Below are 19,493 nucleotides of genomic sequence, written 5' to 3'. Positions count from 1 at the left end.
TATATTTTTTTCCTAGTATACAAGATAGAATGGATCATTTCAACTAACATTTAAAATTGTATTCTACGCAAAAAGAGTTTATAAAAGTTGTACAAATTAAAAAGCAGTAAATTTTATATGAAAAAGGTATAAATATTTATTTGTTCTAAGCTTAATAATTCATTTTTATATAAAATACAAAAACTGCTTTTTAATATTTCAAGTTAAAGGTATGAAGTATTTGTACACATTTTCTATAATACATGTCTCTTTCGATACTGTATAATTCGTGATTAATTAAATCGAAGCTTACACAAAATGTAATATATATAAAATGTATATAAAATGTAATATCACATTAATTTAATAAACTTCAGAAATAGTATAAATAATATATTCTTTATAAAAATAGATTTTAACGTTCAAAGACTCATCCAACTCTAATATAAAAAAATGTAAATATTATAATCATAATATTATAAATTACACAATTCTAATTCTAATTTTAACACATTTAACACTAAACAAATGTTTTTGGTGCCACAAATTTGATCTAAAAAGGATAATTAATTTTTTAAAATTGGATATTAATTATTTACAATAAAATACGACGAACTATATCATAGCAACATTGATAGCATTGAACGAAATTTGTATACAAATATTACACTCAAATTCTTACACTAATTTTTTAGAGATTTCTCATAGTTTGAAATAAAATATGTATAGGATCGGATTTTGGGTGGATTGACTTAAAATAGTATTGTTGGCTTCTTAATAGAATAAAATAAGCTTATAAATAGAATGACGGCTATGAAACAAGAGATTCGCTATGGGCTTGAACTTACATACTGGCTTACACACTCTGACTGACACACTGACTCGTCCGCGCCCTTGCACCCTTATTTAAACCATTCATTCTGTCCTCTTTTCACACTCAGGCTTTCTTTCCCAATCATTCATAAACTAACTTCTAATCATTTATCGCACTCGGGTCTGTCATACACATCCGTTCGATCCTCTTGCGCGCGGTCACTTTTGTTCTAAGTTCAAACACACCCGATACTTCTTCAAGAACATACTCATTCCAATCCTACATATCTATTACTCTACCTTGTAGTCCATCTGCTCGGAACAATTGAACACGTAAACCATTTGGCCCAGTGCTCTTCCCAAATCTTTCGTGGTCTCTGTTTTGCCAGTTCCAGCTGGGCCAGCTGGTGCTCCACCCATTACAAGATGCAACGACTGCGTCAAAGTGATGTAACATCTGTCTGTTAACGGTGTTATCACCAATCGTGGCACATTTCCCAAATATTCGTAGTCATACTTGAAGGATGCATCGCAAATATCGGCAAAACAGTCGCCAACTTTGTCGTCCCATCTGTAAGACATTTACTCATTTGGAGTAGAACAAAAAAGGATTCAATATCAAACTGATCAAATTGATAAGCTTAAATTAATCTGTCAGATGATTGGTCATGGTTGATGAAGCAGACTATAATTATGGTTGTATGGGAAAATTATTTATTTTTCAAAACGAATTCGATTATGGCCATTCAAATAAAATTGAGTGAAAATGGTGGAAAGTAGGATAAAATGTTTAGTATTCCACTAGCAAAGAAGGCAAGAACACATTTCTATTTCTTACTAAAAACTCAATTTAATCATTATATCTCTAGCTGCTTTGCAATATTCACTTTAGGTTAACACGTTGAGTGCTAGGTCAGTTCCTGGGGACTGACAGTAGACTTTTCGTTTGGACGGCGTGGATTCTAGGGACTGACTGCGAACTTTTCTTTTGGTCAACATCGGTGCGTGAGAATGGCATTGTCAAGGGTTAAATTATTAATAACAATGAATATATTGTAAAAACTAAATTCCCTCTGCTGAAGTAAATCTTTACACTTCCGTGGCTTTTTCTGACTGATCGTCTCTTGGTGATCGTCTTTTTGCCTTTCTGGTATTCCCCACCCCATTATCTTCCGTTTATAATTTGTATATTTGTGCATTGGCTGCACCATTCTCACAGTCCAAACGACAAAGTGAAACAAAGTAATCTTCTATTCATACTGTTCTGCATACTTGAGTTCTCGACATCTAGTGCTCACTCGGCTGAGTGGAAAGTATAGCAAAATCGACGCCGCACTCAACGTGTCAAAGTAGATGCAATGTTAAATAAGATGAAAATTCATTTCTTTTAAAATTAGATTTACAATTATATCGTTTTCGTAATTACAAACACATACATTTATATATAAAAATATTTAAATGCTTACATTTGCTACGTTAGACAACTGAAGTATGTTTTTTAAACTCAACTGTTTACAACAAGCTGGTTCATTTAATAATAAGGAAATTCCAACATTAAGGTTGCCATAAGCAACGAAATTATATTATACCAGAAATTCTTTCTTTTTAATTAATGATACTTTCGAGTAATATTACGTGTTTCTTATGCAATAAGATTCACTGTGATTCACTGATATTACATGTTTGTAACGAATATACTATAAATACTATACACTGTGAGTGTGATTGTTTTTATTGTGTATGGAACTTAAGGTATGAGAGAGAATGAGAGAATGAGTGTGAGAGAGAGATATACGAGAAGAAGGGGACTGTATGCGCGCGCGAATGTGGTTGTACTATGCGTGGCTGAAAAGAAGTCGTCTGAGAAACTTGTAGGACCGAATCCCCACCAGCCCAATCATTCTAACATCATGGCAGAAGTAGAGTAAAGCGCTTCTCTAATTGGCAGGACTGATCCCTTCTTATTAGCCCGGTCATAGAACACCATGTGACAAAGAAAGCGAACGAAGCAACGAGACAAAGTGAGACAGACGCAACAAATAGACGCAAGCGCGTAGACTCATCTCAAAAACATATTAATTTCAAATTCTTCCGATGAACACATAATTATTTGTAATTACTAATTACTAATTCGCATCTTGATTAACTTTCCATTGCATTATGCAGCAAACGTGCTGTACTATACACATATTTTTCATATTTATGTTGTATCGTATGATTTTTTTAAACGGTTATCTAGTATGATGCAGTTACATAATTAATTTATCATAAAAAATACATCTTAAATTTTAAATCAATTTTCATAAATGATGTTAATTATTATTGCTTTTGTACTCCTTTACCTTATAAATCTTCTGAGCTATTGTCATCTGATTCCTTATCCGACTCACTGCTTTGTATTTTCAATCCTAGGTCTACAATTGCGTCTTCCATTATTCGAGTGTAAGAATTTTGCGGATATCTTACGCCTGTGTTAACGTATCACGTTACCGAACCTGGAGGTAGTAGTTTTGGGAGTGTCATAGAAGAGTGGGTATTACTAGTGCAATACCCCTCTTGCCCCGCAGCCGAACGAGTTGACTTCTTTTAAGCCACGCATAGTAGAGCGTTAGAGATCCGAGTGAATGTGAGGTTAAGAGCGATGAGCTACGTAGCGAGAGATGCTTAGTTTATCCATTATATAATATATCATATTATTAAATATATATTTTGTGTGCCCTATTAGTGTAATAATTTTTTGTCCTTCTCCCTCACTCCCACATACACATAGTTGAATTATTTTCCAATTTTACTGATTTAATCTCGAGATATACATCATCTTCCTTCTTGCTAGATAATCATTATTGTTCCAAGTATTACAGTTTAACGGTTACGTCACTTATTAGAAACTTTCATTCATAATACTTTCATTCATAAGTGTATATCCGATATATATTGATATATTAAACGATAATAAATAAAAATCCGTTGTCGAGTCGTTAGTACTTAGTCTTACCTATGTCTGAGCTGAGATTGCCACTGGAAACTAGAAGAATTCTCCGCCTTCATCGCGATCATCTTCGCCACGACGTCCCTAGCGTGCACATCAATCGTACAAATTGTCATGATTTTTCTCCTGTCACTTTCATTTAATTCCCCGCAGAGTATCACTATCAATGCGTTCAGCTGACCGATTTGCTTTCTCTGGTAATCTTTAAACGCATTCTCGAAGCCTTCCTCCAGCCTCATGAACGCCATGTTCACTTCCATGGTCCACCATATTTGACTTCCGCATAGCGCTGGCTGAGCTTGATGATCGAAGATCCATTGCTCCCGCGGTTTCTCATCGTACGTGGCCACTGCCACGGATATGTGATACCTCACGGATCTCTTCATGGCATCTGTTACGTTGTTCAACCATACTTCTACCTGGAAAGAATATTTCAATAGAAATTGCATAGAATCGAATTGCTAAAAAGTGTCGTATCCTGTCATTATTTGTTTCAATGATTTTATGGTAGAAGCATGTAGATTATTTGAAAGCATTTTTAGATTTATTAGGAGAAAATACCTTTCCACTGCAATCGCAAGACCCATAAATAGTCATTTCTTCACTGTCTTTGGCAACCATGTCTGTCGCAGTCTTTGTTGCTTTTCCACCGTCCATCTTCCAAAGTAATTTTGCAATGGAGTCATAAAGCTTTGACAAGTGTCTGCATACCAGTTCGGGATTGTTTCCTGGGAAAATAATTTTGCGGGATTTAATAATTCTCTTAATTTCTTAAAAGATACGACAGAAATATTGGATTTAAATAAAGTTTAATTGGTAAATTCAATTTTAATTGAACAAAATTTAGTTGCGAAACTTAATTATGATAAAATGAAATTTAATCGAGGCACTTAATGAGAAGAAGGCATAGACATCGAAATGCCATTTCAAACTTTCCATTGAAGTATTTATTGCTTAATAGACAGTAATGCAATTAAGATGAATTATTTTTTATACTTTTATATACTTTATTATAATCTATTATACTTTTCAAACGTTCTGAAAATTGAGATCATGATTCAAAGATGATACAGTCAAGTCTTCTGTAACGTGGTGTTTTTAATACGCGACTTCGATATAACGTGAAGCGAAAATTGGACAGTTCTCCTATAACATGGTCTCCTTATAACGCGTTTTTCGTACAAGAATATTCCAACAATTCAAATGGCTTCAAAAATTTATCTATGACAGCACTTGTTCGATGTGTTAAATTTTTGTATCTAGTTGACATTTATGGGGTATTCCCGGGTTAATAATTCCAGTTATCAGAGAATAAGCAAACAATAAAGCATTGCTTTCTTTTAATTTATTCTAAGATTGTCTTCAAATGTGTTCAGACGTATGTGTAATAAACTTCTTTTGACTTACTTAATTTATATAGTATCACGAGCTGAATGATCCTAAGAAGGGAAATAGTGTCGAGAAGAATACTAATCCGTTGTCACTGGACTAAACCTTTACATGGTAATATTTCTGAACAAAACTGAATTAAATGATCACATTTTCAATTGCAAATATCTTAAAAAGTATCGAGTAGTGGGACCTATAATCATATACCTTCACTATCAGAGAAACTAAATCTACCATCCTACAAAATTTGAACTAAATCGATGATCCGAAGACCTTGCAGTCTCCTTGTTAGTTCTAAGCGAGGATTTTTGGCCAATTAAGGAAAAAAGGGTTAGACTGCAAATATTTGACAAGGATGATGAATAATAAAACAATATAATTGTGGTATACTTAATATATGAACCACATGGTTAGAATGTCTGAATTCTGATCAGACTGAAGTGGTTTCGTAAAAGTGTATGACAATAAATCATTTGTTTCAGAAATAAATATAAATAAGAAAAAATATGGAATAACATTGATGGATAAGGGAACTTATGATAGAAAAATTTTAATAAGGGCTTTGATAGACGCCCAAAAGATAATTATATAAAACAAAGTAATAAAGCGTTTAATTTTAACACGTTAGAATCCTATTTTGAATTAGGATGCGTCACTAATATATATCAAATTAAGTTTTTTCTTTGAAAACAATTTTTTTAGTTTATAATTTTATTATACAAGCTATGTATTATATTCGATAAACCTAAATTCAAATAAGTAAAAATCTACATATTCATTGCCATTTCTATTACAAACTTTTATTTATTAACCGAATCAATCGCAAATTGATACTTTGAGAATGCAGTTTTTATATAGGTCTGATTTGTGTACAATTTATTCATTTCTGAGATTCCATATAACGCGGTATAAATTAATCTAATTTGTGTTATTACTATATTTATCATAACGTGATTTACATAGAATGCATTTCTTGATTTCAATTAATTCTGATTTTCTTACAACATGGTACGAATTAATCGCGTTATAGGAGACTTGACTGTATAACTTTTTCACTTTTAAAATATTTGTATGTCCTTCTATCGCTAATGGTTTGAATTTCATTAATTACGAAATTTGATTTTATTTAAATTAAAGTTTGCGCAAATAATTCCGTTTCACATATTATTTAACAATGTATTACGTAATTATTGGAACCAAAAATTTTGAATAAAAAAGAAAGTAAAAATTATCTATTTTTTCTCACCATGGCTTAAAATATCAAGTAGATCTGCAGCAGAGATGAAATAAAATCTCGGATAAATTAACCTTTTCGTTTCCAAATAATCTGCTAAAGCTTTCTCGCAGATATTTAATTGAACTTGTAATTCTTCTAATTTTTCTAGAAGTTTTGGACGATTGGTTGCTTTTATGATATTTAAATTGCTTGACACTTCCTTCAGCAATTCCTTAAGAGTTATTGTATATTTTTAATATACTTTTATCAAATCTCTTTAAAAAGAATCGTTATTTAAAATTTTTACGTGAGATATATATTTTTAAAATATTTAATTTCATTAAATATTTAATTTGAGAAAAAGATAATACATTAAAGTAAATTACGTTAGGTATATCTATTTTAAAGGCCCATGATCTAATTATTTTATTTAATTAAGACCTTCAAACCTTAAATTATATGATACACGATACATGTTAAACTTATTAAAGATTCCAATCTTTATTTTGTATTAAATTTATTTTAGGTATATTATCTAGGTATATTAAACGAAAAACAAAATTTTCAAGTTCAAATTTAAAAAGGAATTATTAAGAATAAAATTTTTTTTAATTTTAAAAGAAATTATTAGAATTAAAGTTGAACAAAGTTAACATGAAAAATTAGAATTATTTGATTCAAGATAAACAAATGTAATTTTTATGCAAAAATTCTTGATAGCTATAGAAGTATATGAAAAGTAAGCTTTAAATTCAAGCCAAGATTAAAATTATTAAAATAATAATATAATAATAATGTATCTAAAAAGTTATTAAAATATAATATTTAATAATTTATTGAATAATGAAATTATTAAAATAATAATATACATCACTATGTTTAATAATAATATGATTAAAATAATAAATAATTAAAAGTACTTTAAATTCTTTGTCGATTTTCTCAAATCTCTTCGATTCTTCAGGAAGTTGACTTCTGATATCTTCAGAACCAATAAAAATGCTTTCAAGATGTGTCCATACTCTTTGAACCTCGAACCATGCATTAATCACTGCATCTGCAGTACTCAATTTCTTCTGCCAATCAAGGATCTCGTCGAGAAAATATCCAACGAACTTCGAACCCAACATATTCTGTAGTTGTACCTTTTATAAATCAATGAATATATAATTAATACCTAAGCAAATATTAACGTATTGGAAAGTAAGAGAAATGAATACGAAATTAGGTATAATAGAATAATAAAAAAGGCGTCGAAAAGTTTTAGCAAACTGTAAGCTAAACTTCATTAATATTCAACAAATTGTTTCGTGTTATGCAGATCATGAAGTAATAAAAGTGATATTAAATCAGTATATTGATGAATTACACGTGTACTATATGTTTTACAAATTTACTAAACTGGCATATATGTTATGGATCAAGTGATTAATTAATTAATTATGCATTATGCAGAATGAATGAAATTATTATAATTTATCACGTTGACATTATTCATGATCGGATATTATGCTTAATGACATATTATTCACTTGGTCTATAACATACATATAAAATGTCTAAACTTTATAATAACTGAAAAATGTTTAAATAAATTCTAGAAATATTAGAATAAATTTTGGAATAATTTTCACAGTAGTAAATTATTCTTACTATCACTAATTTTATTAATTCATTAAAAAATATTAATATAACATAATTCATAATTTAAACTAAATTATTATAACATTAATAACTTCTGTTGTCATCAGAAAGAAGTATTATAGAATTTTATATTTTTGCATCAATTATATTTGAATCTCACGTCAGTAACAATAGTTATATTCTATTCAGCACATAAATTAATAGATTTATAATGAGAATTCTCACTTTTAAAATAATCTTTTAATATAAATATTTATTTTCCATTTATAATTATTACAAAATATATACTTAATTTATGTTCACTTTAATTTAATTCATTAATGTTGTAATAATTATAAATGAAAAATAAATATTTACTTTAAAAGATTATTCTATTCATATATATACTTAATTTATGTTCACTTTAGTTCAATTCATTCATAGCATTAATATTTAATTTCATTGGTTACAATAGAGTGTTAAAAAGCGTGTATTGACCTTCAAAAAAACCAATATTATCTTGGTACCAATAAAAAAATAGCAAGAAATTAATTACATTATTATATACATTTAATGAGTCCCTTGAAATACAACAAATTCATTAAAACCTATGTTGATAAGATTGTAATACTTATTGAATAATTTAGTATATTAGATTAGCCAATAAGAAAATAGTATTTGATTTTTGTACATGGTGCCTTCTTGTTCTTCATATAAAAACAATTTCCTTGACGTATTAAATATAATGAAAGGTTGATTAGAATTATATAATGACCCTTAAGTTAGTAAAAGATCATAAATCAAAATTTGATAACAATTTTTGATAATAGTCTAACTGTTACTAAAATTTTCTTTATTCCTTTTGTTATCATTTTTTTAACAATAACGAATCTAACTCGTCATGAGTTTTTCATGCTGAACCCCATAAAGATGAATTATACCCGCATTAGACTTAAATTATATTTAACGTACTTTGATACCAGAAAAATTTGTATAAATCTTAAAAATTCTTATTATTTTATCGTAAATAAAATAAGTACATTGTGGCTAAACAAAATTAAATAATTTTACAATGCACAATTTTTCATAATCGAATCATAATGTAACGGGTATAATAATCATCTGTTATTGAAGAAAATGACTACTATTTTATGCTAAAAGTACAGACATTATTCTTTGGCCAATCTAATATTTGACTTATTCGAAAGAAAAAGAATTTGAAACGTTACCTGATTCTCTTCGAGAGTTTCTATAGTTTCCTCGTCGATTTTCAGAAGGTATAATTTTGTACGTTCGTGTAACTCCTTACCAAATTCAAGAGTACTCCAGGTGTCGTTAAGTTCCTTTAATACCTTCTCCATCGCCATCTCTTTCACTGATTTAGCAACGATATTTTTCACCTCTTCTTCGTATTTGTGCAATTGCAACTTTAGCAAATCTTCTAATGTGGTACTGTCGGTCATACTAAATGCCACCTATAAAAACATACATATATCTGAATTGTCTGTGTTGCACCCCGTGGATGTGGATGAGCTCCACGCGGAGGGGACAGCGTATGGTATACTTGTGGTGCCCCTTTTTCTCAGTGTGCCGAATCCCTTACGAGACACTGAGCACTTAGGTGGAATAAAGCGCAGATTGTGGTTGTAATTACGCTTTATTCTACGATTATGATGTGGGTGTGCGTGATTGGTGTGTGTGTGGTGTATCGTCTTCTCCCTTGCCGTTTTTCGTTTCGTTTTCCGTCCTCCGTTTACCGTCTTGCGTCTTCCAGTTCTAGTTCACGTCTGTCGTGTCTTGTCTGAGCTCCAAAACCGTCTTACGTCATCTGATGTGTTTTGTTTGACTTCTCACGATCGTCTGATGTCTTGTTTTATAATGTTTTGATCGTCAAGAAGAACGGCGAGGCGCGTCTTCCACGTATTATTGCCGCAACAGTCTGTGATGTTAAACAACTTGTTTACATGAATAGTGAAATATTTTCTAGCCATCATTTACACGCGATAGCGTACTATCATTTAGTGCGTAATTAACTACACAATTCTAAATGCGATCTAAATAACGAAGTATTTAAGCACTTGATTCTGTTAACAAATAAGGAACCGCGATAGTTCAGTGAGTTAAAATACGTACACTACTACACAAAAGTATTTGAATGCTTATATTTGCTACTTTTAATAATAGAAATATGTATTAAACCGAAATGTTTAGAACAATATAATATATTGAATAAGGAGAAAATTCCTTGATAGATTATATGAGTAAAATTTGAAAATAATACAACGGTGTATACGATATTTAGAGTACGTTCATTGGAGATACGGTTCATGGTGGCGCTAGTGAGTTGAGTGGAATGTACTCTTAAGTCTGTCGTAAATGACAAAGGTAAAAGCAACGTAATATTGAAACTTCTTATCTTTTAATGAACGGCTCTTTTGACTAATATTATGCTCTATTTTTAAATATTTTTTTGTGACCAACGAATGATGTTCGTTCATAATAAATATATTATAAATATTCTACATATCATTGAATTCTTTTATAATTTTACTGTTATAATCTCAAGACTTTGTTTTAGCTATAAACATCGTTGTTGTTTATATATTTCAATTTAACGCGTGTATATCATTTTTTGAAAACAGCTTATGCAAACATTCGAATACTTCCATGTGTAGGTGTAAGTCGAGGATTTAGAATTTCGGACCATGTGTATGAAAGATAAATATTTATTTTAGATTACAAACAGACACTTATCTGAGTATCATTAATAAAACTAATGGCAATTATTTTGAAGAAAATTTGAAAAATTTTTTGCGTCTTTTAAGCAAAATAACTAAACATGTATTATTTTTTCAAACTTCCTGGACCGATCCTTCGTTTTAGTGACAAAATGGAATTTTGCGAAAAGAAGGTGAAATAAAATAGCAAAAATTGAAAAAAGCTGCAAAAATAAACATTTACCATCCTTATTAATGCAAATATGTGAAACTAAGCTTTTAATTGGTATAAACTATATTACAAAATAATAATTCAAATTAAATTGAACTATACTAGAATTAATTTTACAAAGGTATTTATACCATGGAAATTTTTCACATGCAAATATCAAAATATTTTCGATTCAAGTAACATAAATGTATTTTTCTTATGAAAATTTGTCACGTGTAGAAATCAAAATATTTTCGAATCTTAATTTATTGTGATATTTATATATAATTCAGTATATATTTGTATATTTATATATAATAATCATCTTCGTTGGAAAAAGTTTTCAAACTTATATTATAAAGCAATAGCAATTGTCTGAAATGGAATATTGGTAGAATACGAACATTTCTGCGACTCACGATATTACTTAAAATAAAGTCAAAAGTCAAAAGTCAAGGCGAATTAAATTCGTAGAAACATCGACTTCTAAGAACAATGTTAAAAATAAGCCAATTTTGGCATGGGCAACCAAAAAACAATTCTTTCATTAGACGATTCTATATCTTTTAAAGAACATAAAATGTAATAGCTATTTTTCCGAGAAGTGATGAGAAAGTAGAAAAAAATACAGTCGAGATGCAAGAATATGATCAGGCCTGTCTGCACCTAATTTATAATTTATAATTTAAAATTATAATTTACTTTATATGTTACATTTTTATAAAGATGTATATTGTTTATGAAATAAAAAGTAAAAATAAATAAAAATGATAAGATTTTATTCTGCTATTTTGCTAACTTTTTAAGTATGAAAGTAATCTTCTATTTTTTTGCAAATGCAATATTGTTCTTACCCGAATTCTTTTCACAAGTATACTTCAGCAATGTAGCTATCGTGAGTAGAATTAGATGCATAAGTAAATTTGTACAACATTTTATCTGAAGAGATAAAATGTGGATTTTTATTTTTGAATACCAAAAATATACTGTAGATTGATATTTTTCTTTCCTTCTTATGTCTTTATTAAATCTGCTAATGATTATGAAAGTAGTCTAATTGTAAATTATAAATGTTTATGACTCAATAACTATTATTAACATTAGCAGAATATTTCATTTTTCCATTTAAAAACATTAGAAATTTAATTTTTACACAACTACTAATTCAATTTACACTGTCCTATTTTTTGCTGCTTTATATATCATAATTTTACATTATTATAAAATTAATGAATGTAATACGAAATTAGTGAAAAATTTCTTTCGAATTCTTTGAGTGTAATTAAATCATTTTCACAATCATCGTCACAAATGTTTCTAATTGCAGTATACAATGGGTGCCCATAAATATGAAATTATAAGTAAAACATCTGAAAGAAATTAATTTTTTACTCATTTTGTGCTGTATCCATTTATATTACAACAAAATAAAAATATTCTGCACAAAATAGCGAAAAATTTAATCGAATTAAATGGTAAGATTATGTTACTGTAATTAATTTCTTAGTTTATAACATATTTGAAACGTAAAACTTTTAATTTTAAATTAACAATTTCAATACGTGTAATTTAGACTATGTTCATAATCACCAACACAATTAATTACATCTCGTTTTATATGAGAATTTTATATCGTGTCTTTAGATGTATATGCTAATATGTACATTAATCCTTTGCACTTGGTAATTCTTTTGCCACAGAAAAATAGCAATTCGAAGATTTCTTGCTATAAGGTCAACAATATTTTTAAAACGGTAAATTAGAAATCAAACACAAATTAACACTTAGAATTATTTTAGTTGGACATTTCACGCATCGTTACGTTATTTTAAATTTGATATATTAATTTCCATCGATCTTCGGAATTATTAAATGGTAATTTAGGGTCGCTTCTCGAATATGAAGGGTTAAAAGAACATCTTGAAGCAATTATAATACCTTATATGATGATCGAGAGAAAAAATAACAATTCAAAAATTTAGAAACCATTAATTAATCATGGCAACTATTCTTAATTTCTTGCATTACTAATGCTAATATTGCCATTAAATTTGCTATTGTTACGAAAACTACCCACACTCGTCGTTACTAATATCCCTGTTATTACATTTCTCATGTCTCCATTTCATTTACAATACGCGTATTTAATATTCACACGTTTTCATTATGTTCCCCTCTTTACTAATAACGACTCCCTGAAAATTTCTCAGTTCGTTCTGTATTGAATATCATACAGCTTTCACCGTGTTGTAATGTTTGTAATTAAAACCAAGGTCCAAACGAGACTTGGCACAGTTAGTCAAGATCTAGCTCAGATGCAAGCCGAGTTCAAGTGTAGTCACGATATTCCCCTTCGTGTAATTTTCATTAGGTAAACGATCAACATGCAACGATTCGAGCGTAGAAACGAAGTTAGTTTAAATAGTACGAAGCGAGAAAGTTAGCTTTGTTGATTACCTTCGTCTCAGCCATTAGTTCTCTCCAATGTCTATCCCTAATTGCTGGGTTCTGCAACTCCGAGACTGCTCTCAGCGACGCCATCATGTTCGTCACTTGGGCTTCGATATTGCTGTACAGTTCCCAAGGACGCACGTCTTTGTCCAATTCTATCGAGGGAAATATTTAAGAAATTTTATTAGAAAAGTACAGTAGAATTCCGACTATGATAACTGAATTAATGGTACAACTATACCTACGAATCAAGCGATAAAGGGAATATGATTTGAAACGCAACCTTGGATGATACCTAAATGCAATTTATTATCAAAAATGAGTTATAAGATAAAATATATGTGTATAGGAAATGTACAATATATCAGTCGCGTATATTGGAGGAGATAAATATGCATTACCTCAGAAACAAGTATTTCAAAGTAAGTCACGATAATTTCTAAATTTAAAAATCCACTCATATTTCGTAGCTACGCGAGTCTGTGAATCGAAAAATAGAATGACAGAAATAGAATGTTTTGCAAACAAATATAGAGTTAGTCTGGACAATCGTCTGTGCAATGATCTACGTCTAGCCAACGATTTGCGTAAAACAACTTTACCAAGAAAACTACGTAAAGGATATTCAAATGCTCTGACTAGTTGCCAAAAACGAGTAAATACGTATATAACAATTATGAAAAGGCACCGACTTAAACCACTGTTTAGATTGGCTTAAATAATTATTACTCAAAATGTTTAAATAGTTTACTGTATATATTCTTAAAAGAATTCTAATTTATATTATCTCAGTTTTATTATTTTAACCCTTTGCACTCGAGAGGCGCCCTTCAGTCGTCATTTCATCAAATTTAGAACATCGATATTAATTAATATGTCAAATTTAAGATAATGTAACGGTGTGAGAGGTATCGAAATTAAATAATTCTACAGTTTTAATTATTACAGATTTTTTATTTACTGTTTAAAAACATATCTTCAGCTCCATAGTAGAAAATCTTTTAGCTCCTATCCTTTTTTAGCCAAAAAATCCTCAAGTGCAAAGGGTTAATTTTTATTATCATTGAAATGGTTTGGGAAGAGAAAAGAGATGATAAGTAATCACCAAACTTCACAAGTTTTCAAATAAAAAATTACAGAAATTACAAGTAGAGTAATATACAGGGTGTCCCAGCAACGGTAGTACAACCGGGAAGGGGGTAATTCTACACGCAGAAAGAAATTGAAAAAAGAGAATTAAATTTTTTTATTCGAAGCTCGTTTTCGAGAAAATCGACTTTGAATATTCACTGAGTACACGTGCACTTAGCTATGATTTATATGAATAGACCATCAATATATGAGTATTGGCGGTACACTCGAGAAGGGGTGATTTTATACGAGAGAACAGATCAGAAATAAAGAATAAAATTTATTCGAATATTCATCGAGTACGCGTGCACTTAACTTTGGCTAGGCGGATGGACTATCAGTATATCAGCGTATTCGGTGAATATTTAAAGCCAATTTTTTTAACAACGAAGTTTCAAATGCAAAAATTTTATTTTTTATTTTCGATCCCTTCTTTCATGCAGAATCATCCTCTTCTTGAGTGTACCACCAATACTCATGTATTGATGGTCTATTTATATGTCATAGATAACAATAAGTGCACGTGTACCCAGTGAATATTCAAAGTCGATTTTGTCGAAAACGAAGCTTAGATGTATCTGACCATCAATACATCAACATCGGTGATATAAAAGAGGAGGTGATTCTACATGAAAAAGCAAATCGAAAATAAAGAATAAAATTTTTTCATTTGAAGCTTCGTTGTCGAGAAAATCGACTTTGAATATCCACTGAGTGTGCTGGTATACCGATGGTCCATACGCCATAACCAAAGTTAAGCGCATGCGCACTCGGTGAATATTCAAAGTCGATTTTCTCGAAAACGAAGCTTCGAATGAAAAAATTTTATTCCCTATTTTTGATTTGTTTTTTCACGTAGAATCACACCCTCCTCGGTTGTACCGTCGATATTTGAGGTATCGATGGCATCTAAGCCATAGCTAAGCGCATGCGCGCTCGGTGAATATTCAAAGTCGATTTTCTCGAAAACGAAGCTTTGAATCAAAAAATTTTATTTTTTATTTTCGTTTTGTTTTTTAACGGAGGATCACCCTCTCCTCGGTTGTACCACCGATGCTGATGTATCGATGGTCCATACATTTGTCATAGCTAAGTGCACGTGTACTCGGTGAAATATTTAAAGCCGATTTTCTCAAAAACGAAGCTTCAAATAAAAAAATTTTATCCTTTTTTTCCGATTCGCTTCTACATGTAGAATCACCCCTTTTCCGGTTGTACAACCGTTACTGGGACACGCTTTAGAGTGCCAAGTTGATTTTAATATTTTTATGTATTTACACTAAAACTATAATAGCTGTATATCTAAATATACTATAAATATACTCATACACATGAAACTTGCAGCTTCGATGCATGTTTGTAATAAATATATTGTGAATACTATATGCATACATACGGGATGTCTGTTTTATCTGGACTCGGTGGAATATCTGGGAAAGGGCGAATTAATAGAAAAAATATGTTAACACAGTAATTATTTACTATATAGGGGGACACGATGTGATGTAATTATTTTCTTTGTGGAGAAAATGACGGATAAGGTATCAACGTGAAATTATTTTCATTCTAATTAAATGCGATATGTTTTAATACATAATAAGAAAATGTTTCCACTCCTTCGTCGAGTGAGACTCGACATCAGCTTTTATCACAGAAACTCATATGTAGAATTACATGCAACGTTTTTTTATTCTTTATTTATTAAACAAGAAAACAGAAAATAACTACTTAAATTACTTAAACTCAGAATATAAATTATAACAATGAGAGCTATATTTAGTGTAATCAAACAAACAAAAATAAATTGTAAACAAAATTGTTTAAAATAAGTAGCAGTCGAGGAACTGTCCTGTGAAGTAAATTTCAAACAAAATATTTAAAATAGTAGGGAGTTATTGGCAACAAGATTGTCAAATAATTCGGAGTGCAAAGGGTTAATAAAAATCCAACGAGCTATCGATAGTGTCGTTTCGAATCATAACACATATATATCTTTTGTCATCATTCTCATGCTGCTTAGTTATGTTGCAATTAACATAATTTCGCTATGGCGGGTATCGCCACGAAGTCTCTCCCGTAGAACGAAACGACGTGTCAAAGATGAAAACATTACGATCGTGCAATCTTTAGCATTCGGTCTTTCGACGCAAATCTTTCGAAGAAAAAAACGAAAGGAAAAATTGACCATCGCGATAGAGCTTGCAATTCTTTGCGAAGAGAGTTAAGAGAAACGGTAGCACTTGTTTTAATCTTTTACTCAATTTTTGTGGCCAGTGACTATAGTCACCCGTCGTGTGAAGATGGTGTCTTGTGGCCGGTGACTATAGTCACCCGTAGTAGCGAAAGAGTTAATCACTTGCGGTAGAAAGACGTGCCACGCACGTCGAGATGCTTCTGTTACCGGAACACCAACGACGTGTTACACACGTCGTCAGGCGATTGTTGCGGAAAGAAAAATGACGTGCGTGGCACGTCAACTGTTAATGAAATTCTTTACCGAAGCACAGTTTCTGCTTGCACTTCATCGTGTAAAGTTATCAGTATTGACCCCAGACTGTAAAATAGAAAGTGATAGTGAAGCCAGTGATATTATTTGCGCCCCGAAGTGATTTGCACACGACTGTTATGGCACGCACAACCGTGAATTTCTTTGCACCGCAAGTGGTTAAATAACGGCCGATCACGCTATCACGGTAGTTGAACGAACACGCGCTAGAAATGTTTACACGATTCATACCAAATAATTTTGATCATAACATTTTTTACTATTTTCGTCATTCCACCGAATCCAGATAAAACGGACACCATGTATGAATGACATATTGAAAAACTTATTAGTACCTTTGTTAATAAATAATTCCTAAACCATAATGCTAGGAAATATACAAATACCTTTTCTTTAATTTATTATTTTTATTATTTATTTTATTATTTATGACATTATTCTAAGAAATATGCAAAGAACCTTTTTTTAAATTTATTATCTTTTTATTTTATATATTCTAACCTTTTGTACCTTCAAAGGTAATAGTATACCACGTATTTGATCCAATCTCGATGCATGTTTTCACATAACACGAAAAATTATGTAGCGTTCCATTTAAAAAAAAGAACTGAAAGTCTCCTTCGCTTTTGAAAATTATTGCAAATATAAAAAAATAGCCACTTATTATTTCCGAGAAATATACTGTCTAGTATTCTAGAAAGGTGCTGGCAGTCACCCTGTGTACACACACGTTAAAAAAAGAATAAACTGGTAATCCAAGCATTGATATAAATCAAACTTCCGTATCATCGGGCTTAAATTAAATCATGCTATAAACATTCAGCTTTTCAACGAACATTAATTAAACCGTTTCAACGAAGTTCTGGTATTAGAAATAACATCATAGCCACTGGATATTCAAACGAATTTACAAGTCGGTAACGTTTAACAATAGAAGTCACGCAATCGATTTTCCAAGAAAGGTATTTCCGTATTCAGATCCGTGATAAATGTGTTAATATTAAAGTTAATGAGCAATGTAAATTGTGTATTTATGTAGATATTTCGTTTTGTTTCAAAGAAATGTCGCATGTACTGGGGATATAATGAGCTTGTTATCTGAAACACTGAAACAAAAGTTCCTCTAACCTAGCAATATTTACATATTATTATATTATATAATAGAAAACCTGTATTACGTAAACTAATTGAGAGACAAAAGTGTGCACATGAAATGAATTTTAGCATTAAATTTCATTTCATATTCGTTATTTATTTATGATATTTATTTTCTTCTTATTATTTAATGTTTAATAGTTAATAATTAATAAAATGAAATGAAATGAACACAATGTGTTTATCGATAACATGTTCCATGAAATACATTTGTTAAAAAGTGACAATATTATTTAAATTTCTTTCTCTTTGTTGTTTGCATCTCTTTCAGTGACATATTTATTATACTTGAGTGAGGTTGGTATAGATTAAATATAAATTAGAATGGATTCAATTTCTCTGTTCAAATATACTAACGCTTATTTTACGAACACTTCTTTACGTCTTTAAATAAGCGATGATCTCCCACTTCACTAATACCAACCCTTGCACTAGCATAACGTAGTCTAGGGAAGTCTAGAGAATTTTATTATATTACTATATTATTATTGCATTACTATATTCAACAATAGAGAATTTTATTATATTACTATATTATTATTGCATTACTATATTCAACGAAAATGGAGAAATAAAATTAACAATGGCTGATTTAAATATCATATTTTTGCGTTAAATTTCTTGCATGTTTCTTAATTTTTTCATGCTTCACTTTTTTTCAGTAATTGTCAGTGCTACTTGTTTCTGTTTCGACAACACACGATATAGAATTATGGTATATAATAATTATCCGTTATTATTATATTATTATAATGATCTTCAACTATAACGACAATATTGCCTAATAATTTATTTAATTTTTTTTTAATTTAATAATAATTTATTATCATTATCATACCATATCATAGAATGTCCTTTGTCAGTTTCATGCTGAATTACTATGACTAGATTTCATCTTCTACAGAAGGATATAAGCAATTTGTATTTTCATATACAGTACTGTAATTGAAAATGTAGTATTCATATAATAGAATGATTAAATAAAAGAACATTCGCATAAAAGTTGTTCATATAACGAAGCTTCTACTATTATAATATTATATATTATTCAATGTTCTGTTATGTTAATAAAACATATTCTAACTCTAGATGTCTTCTAAAATAAATATGTACCTTCATGTGTTATATATATGAACACTTGTGCAATTAACTAAACACTTGTTTGAAAGATGAAGTTTCAATACTCAAAACAAAATTATAAATCTCAAAAATGGTAAAAATGGAACTAAGAAATGAATACACTGGAGTATTCTATATATTTGATAAAAGATTTCGACAATTCAAAATTCAATGGTACTTTAAAAAATTTATGT

At 30.0% G+C, this 19,493-nt stretch overlaps 1 protein-coding gene across 1 annotated transcript in view; it reads right to left on the bottom strand.

The window, feature by feature from the left end:
• Positions 1 to 19,493, bottom strand: part of LOC108550230 (dynein beta chain, ciliary) — a 194,535-nt gene that overhangs the window by 87,231 nt on the left and 87,811 nt on the right. Inside the window, 7 exon segments of the mRNA XM_017903927.1 lie at positions 1,093 to 1,363; positions 3,788 to 4,200; positions 4,343 to 4,509; positions 6,417 to 6,618; positions 7,307 to 7,531; positions 9,239 to 9,484; positions 13,395 to 13,543. Coding sequence (XP_017759416.1) covers positions 1,093 to 1,363; positions 3,788 to 4,200; positions 4,343 to 4,509; positions 6,417 to 6,618; positions 7,307 to 7,531; positions 9,239 to 9,484; positions 13,395 to 13,543 — 1,673 coding nt within the window.

The sequence above is a fragment of the Eufriesea mexicana genome, unplaced genomic scaffold (genome assembly GCF_001483705.2).
Source record: "Eufriesea mexicana isolate 0111107269 unplaced genomic scaffold, ASM148370v2 scaffold2566, whole genome shotgun sequence".
NCBI lineage: Eukaryota > Metazoa > Arthropoda > Insecta > Hymenoptera > Apidae > Eufriesea > Eufriesea mexicana.
Note: the sequence above shows the minus strand (reverse complement) of the source record. Positions and strands in the feature narration are given on the sequence as shown.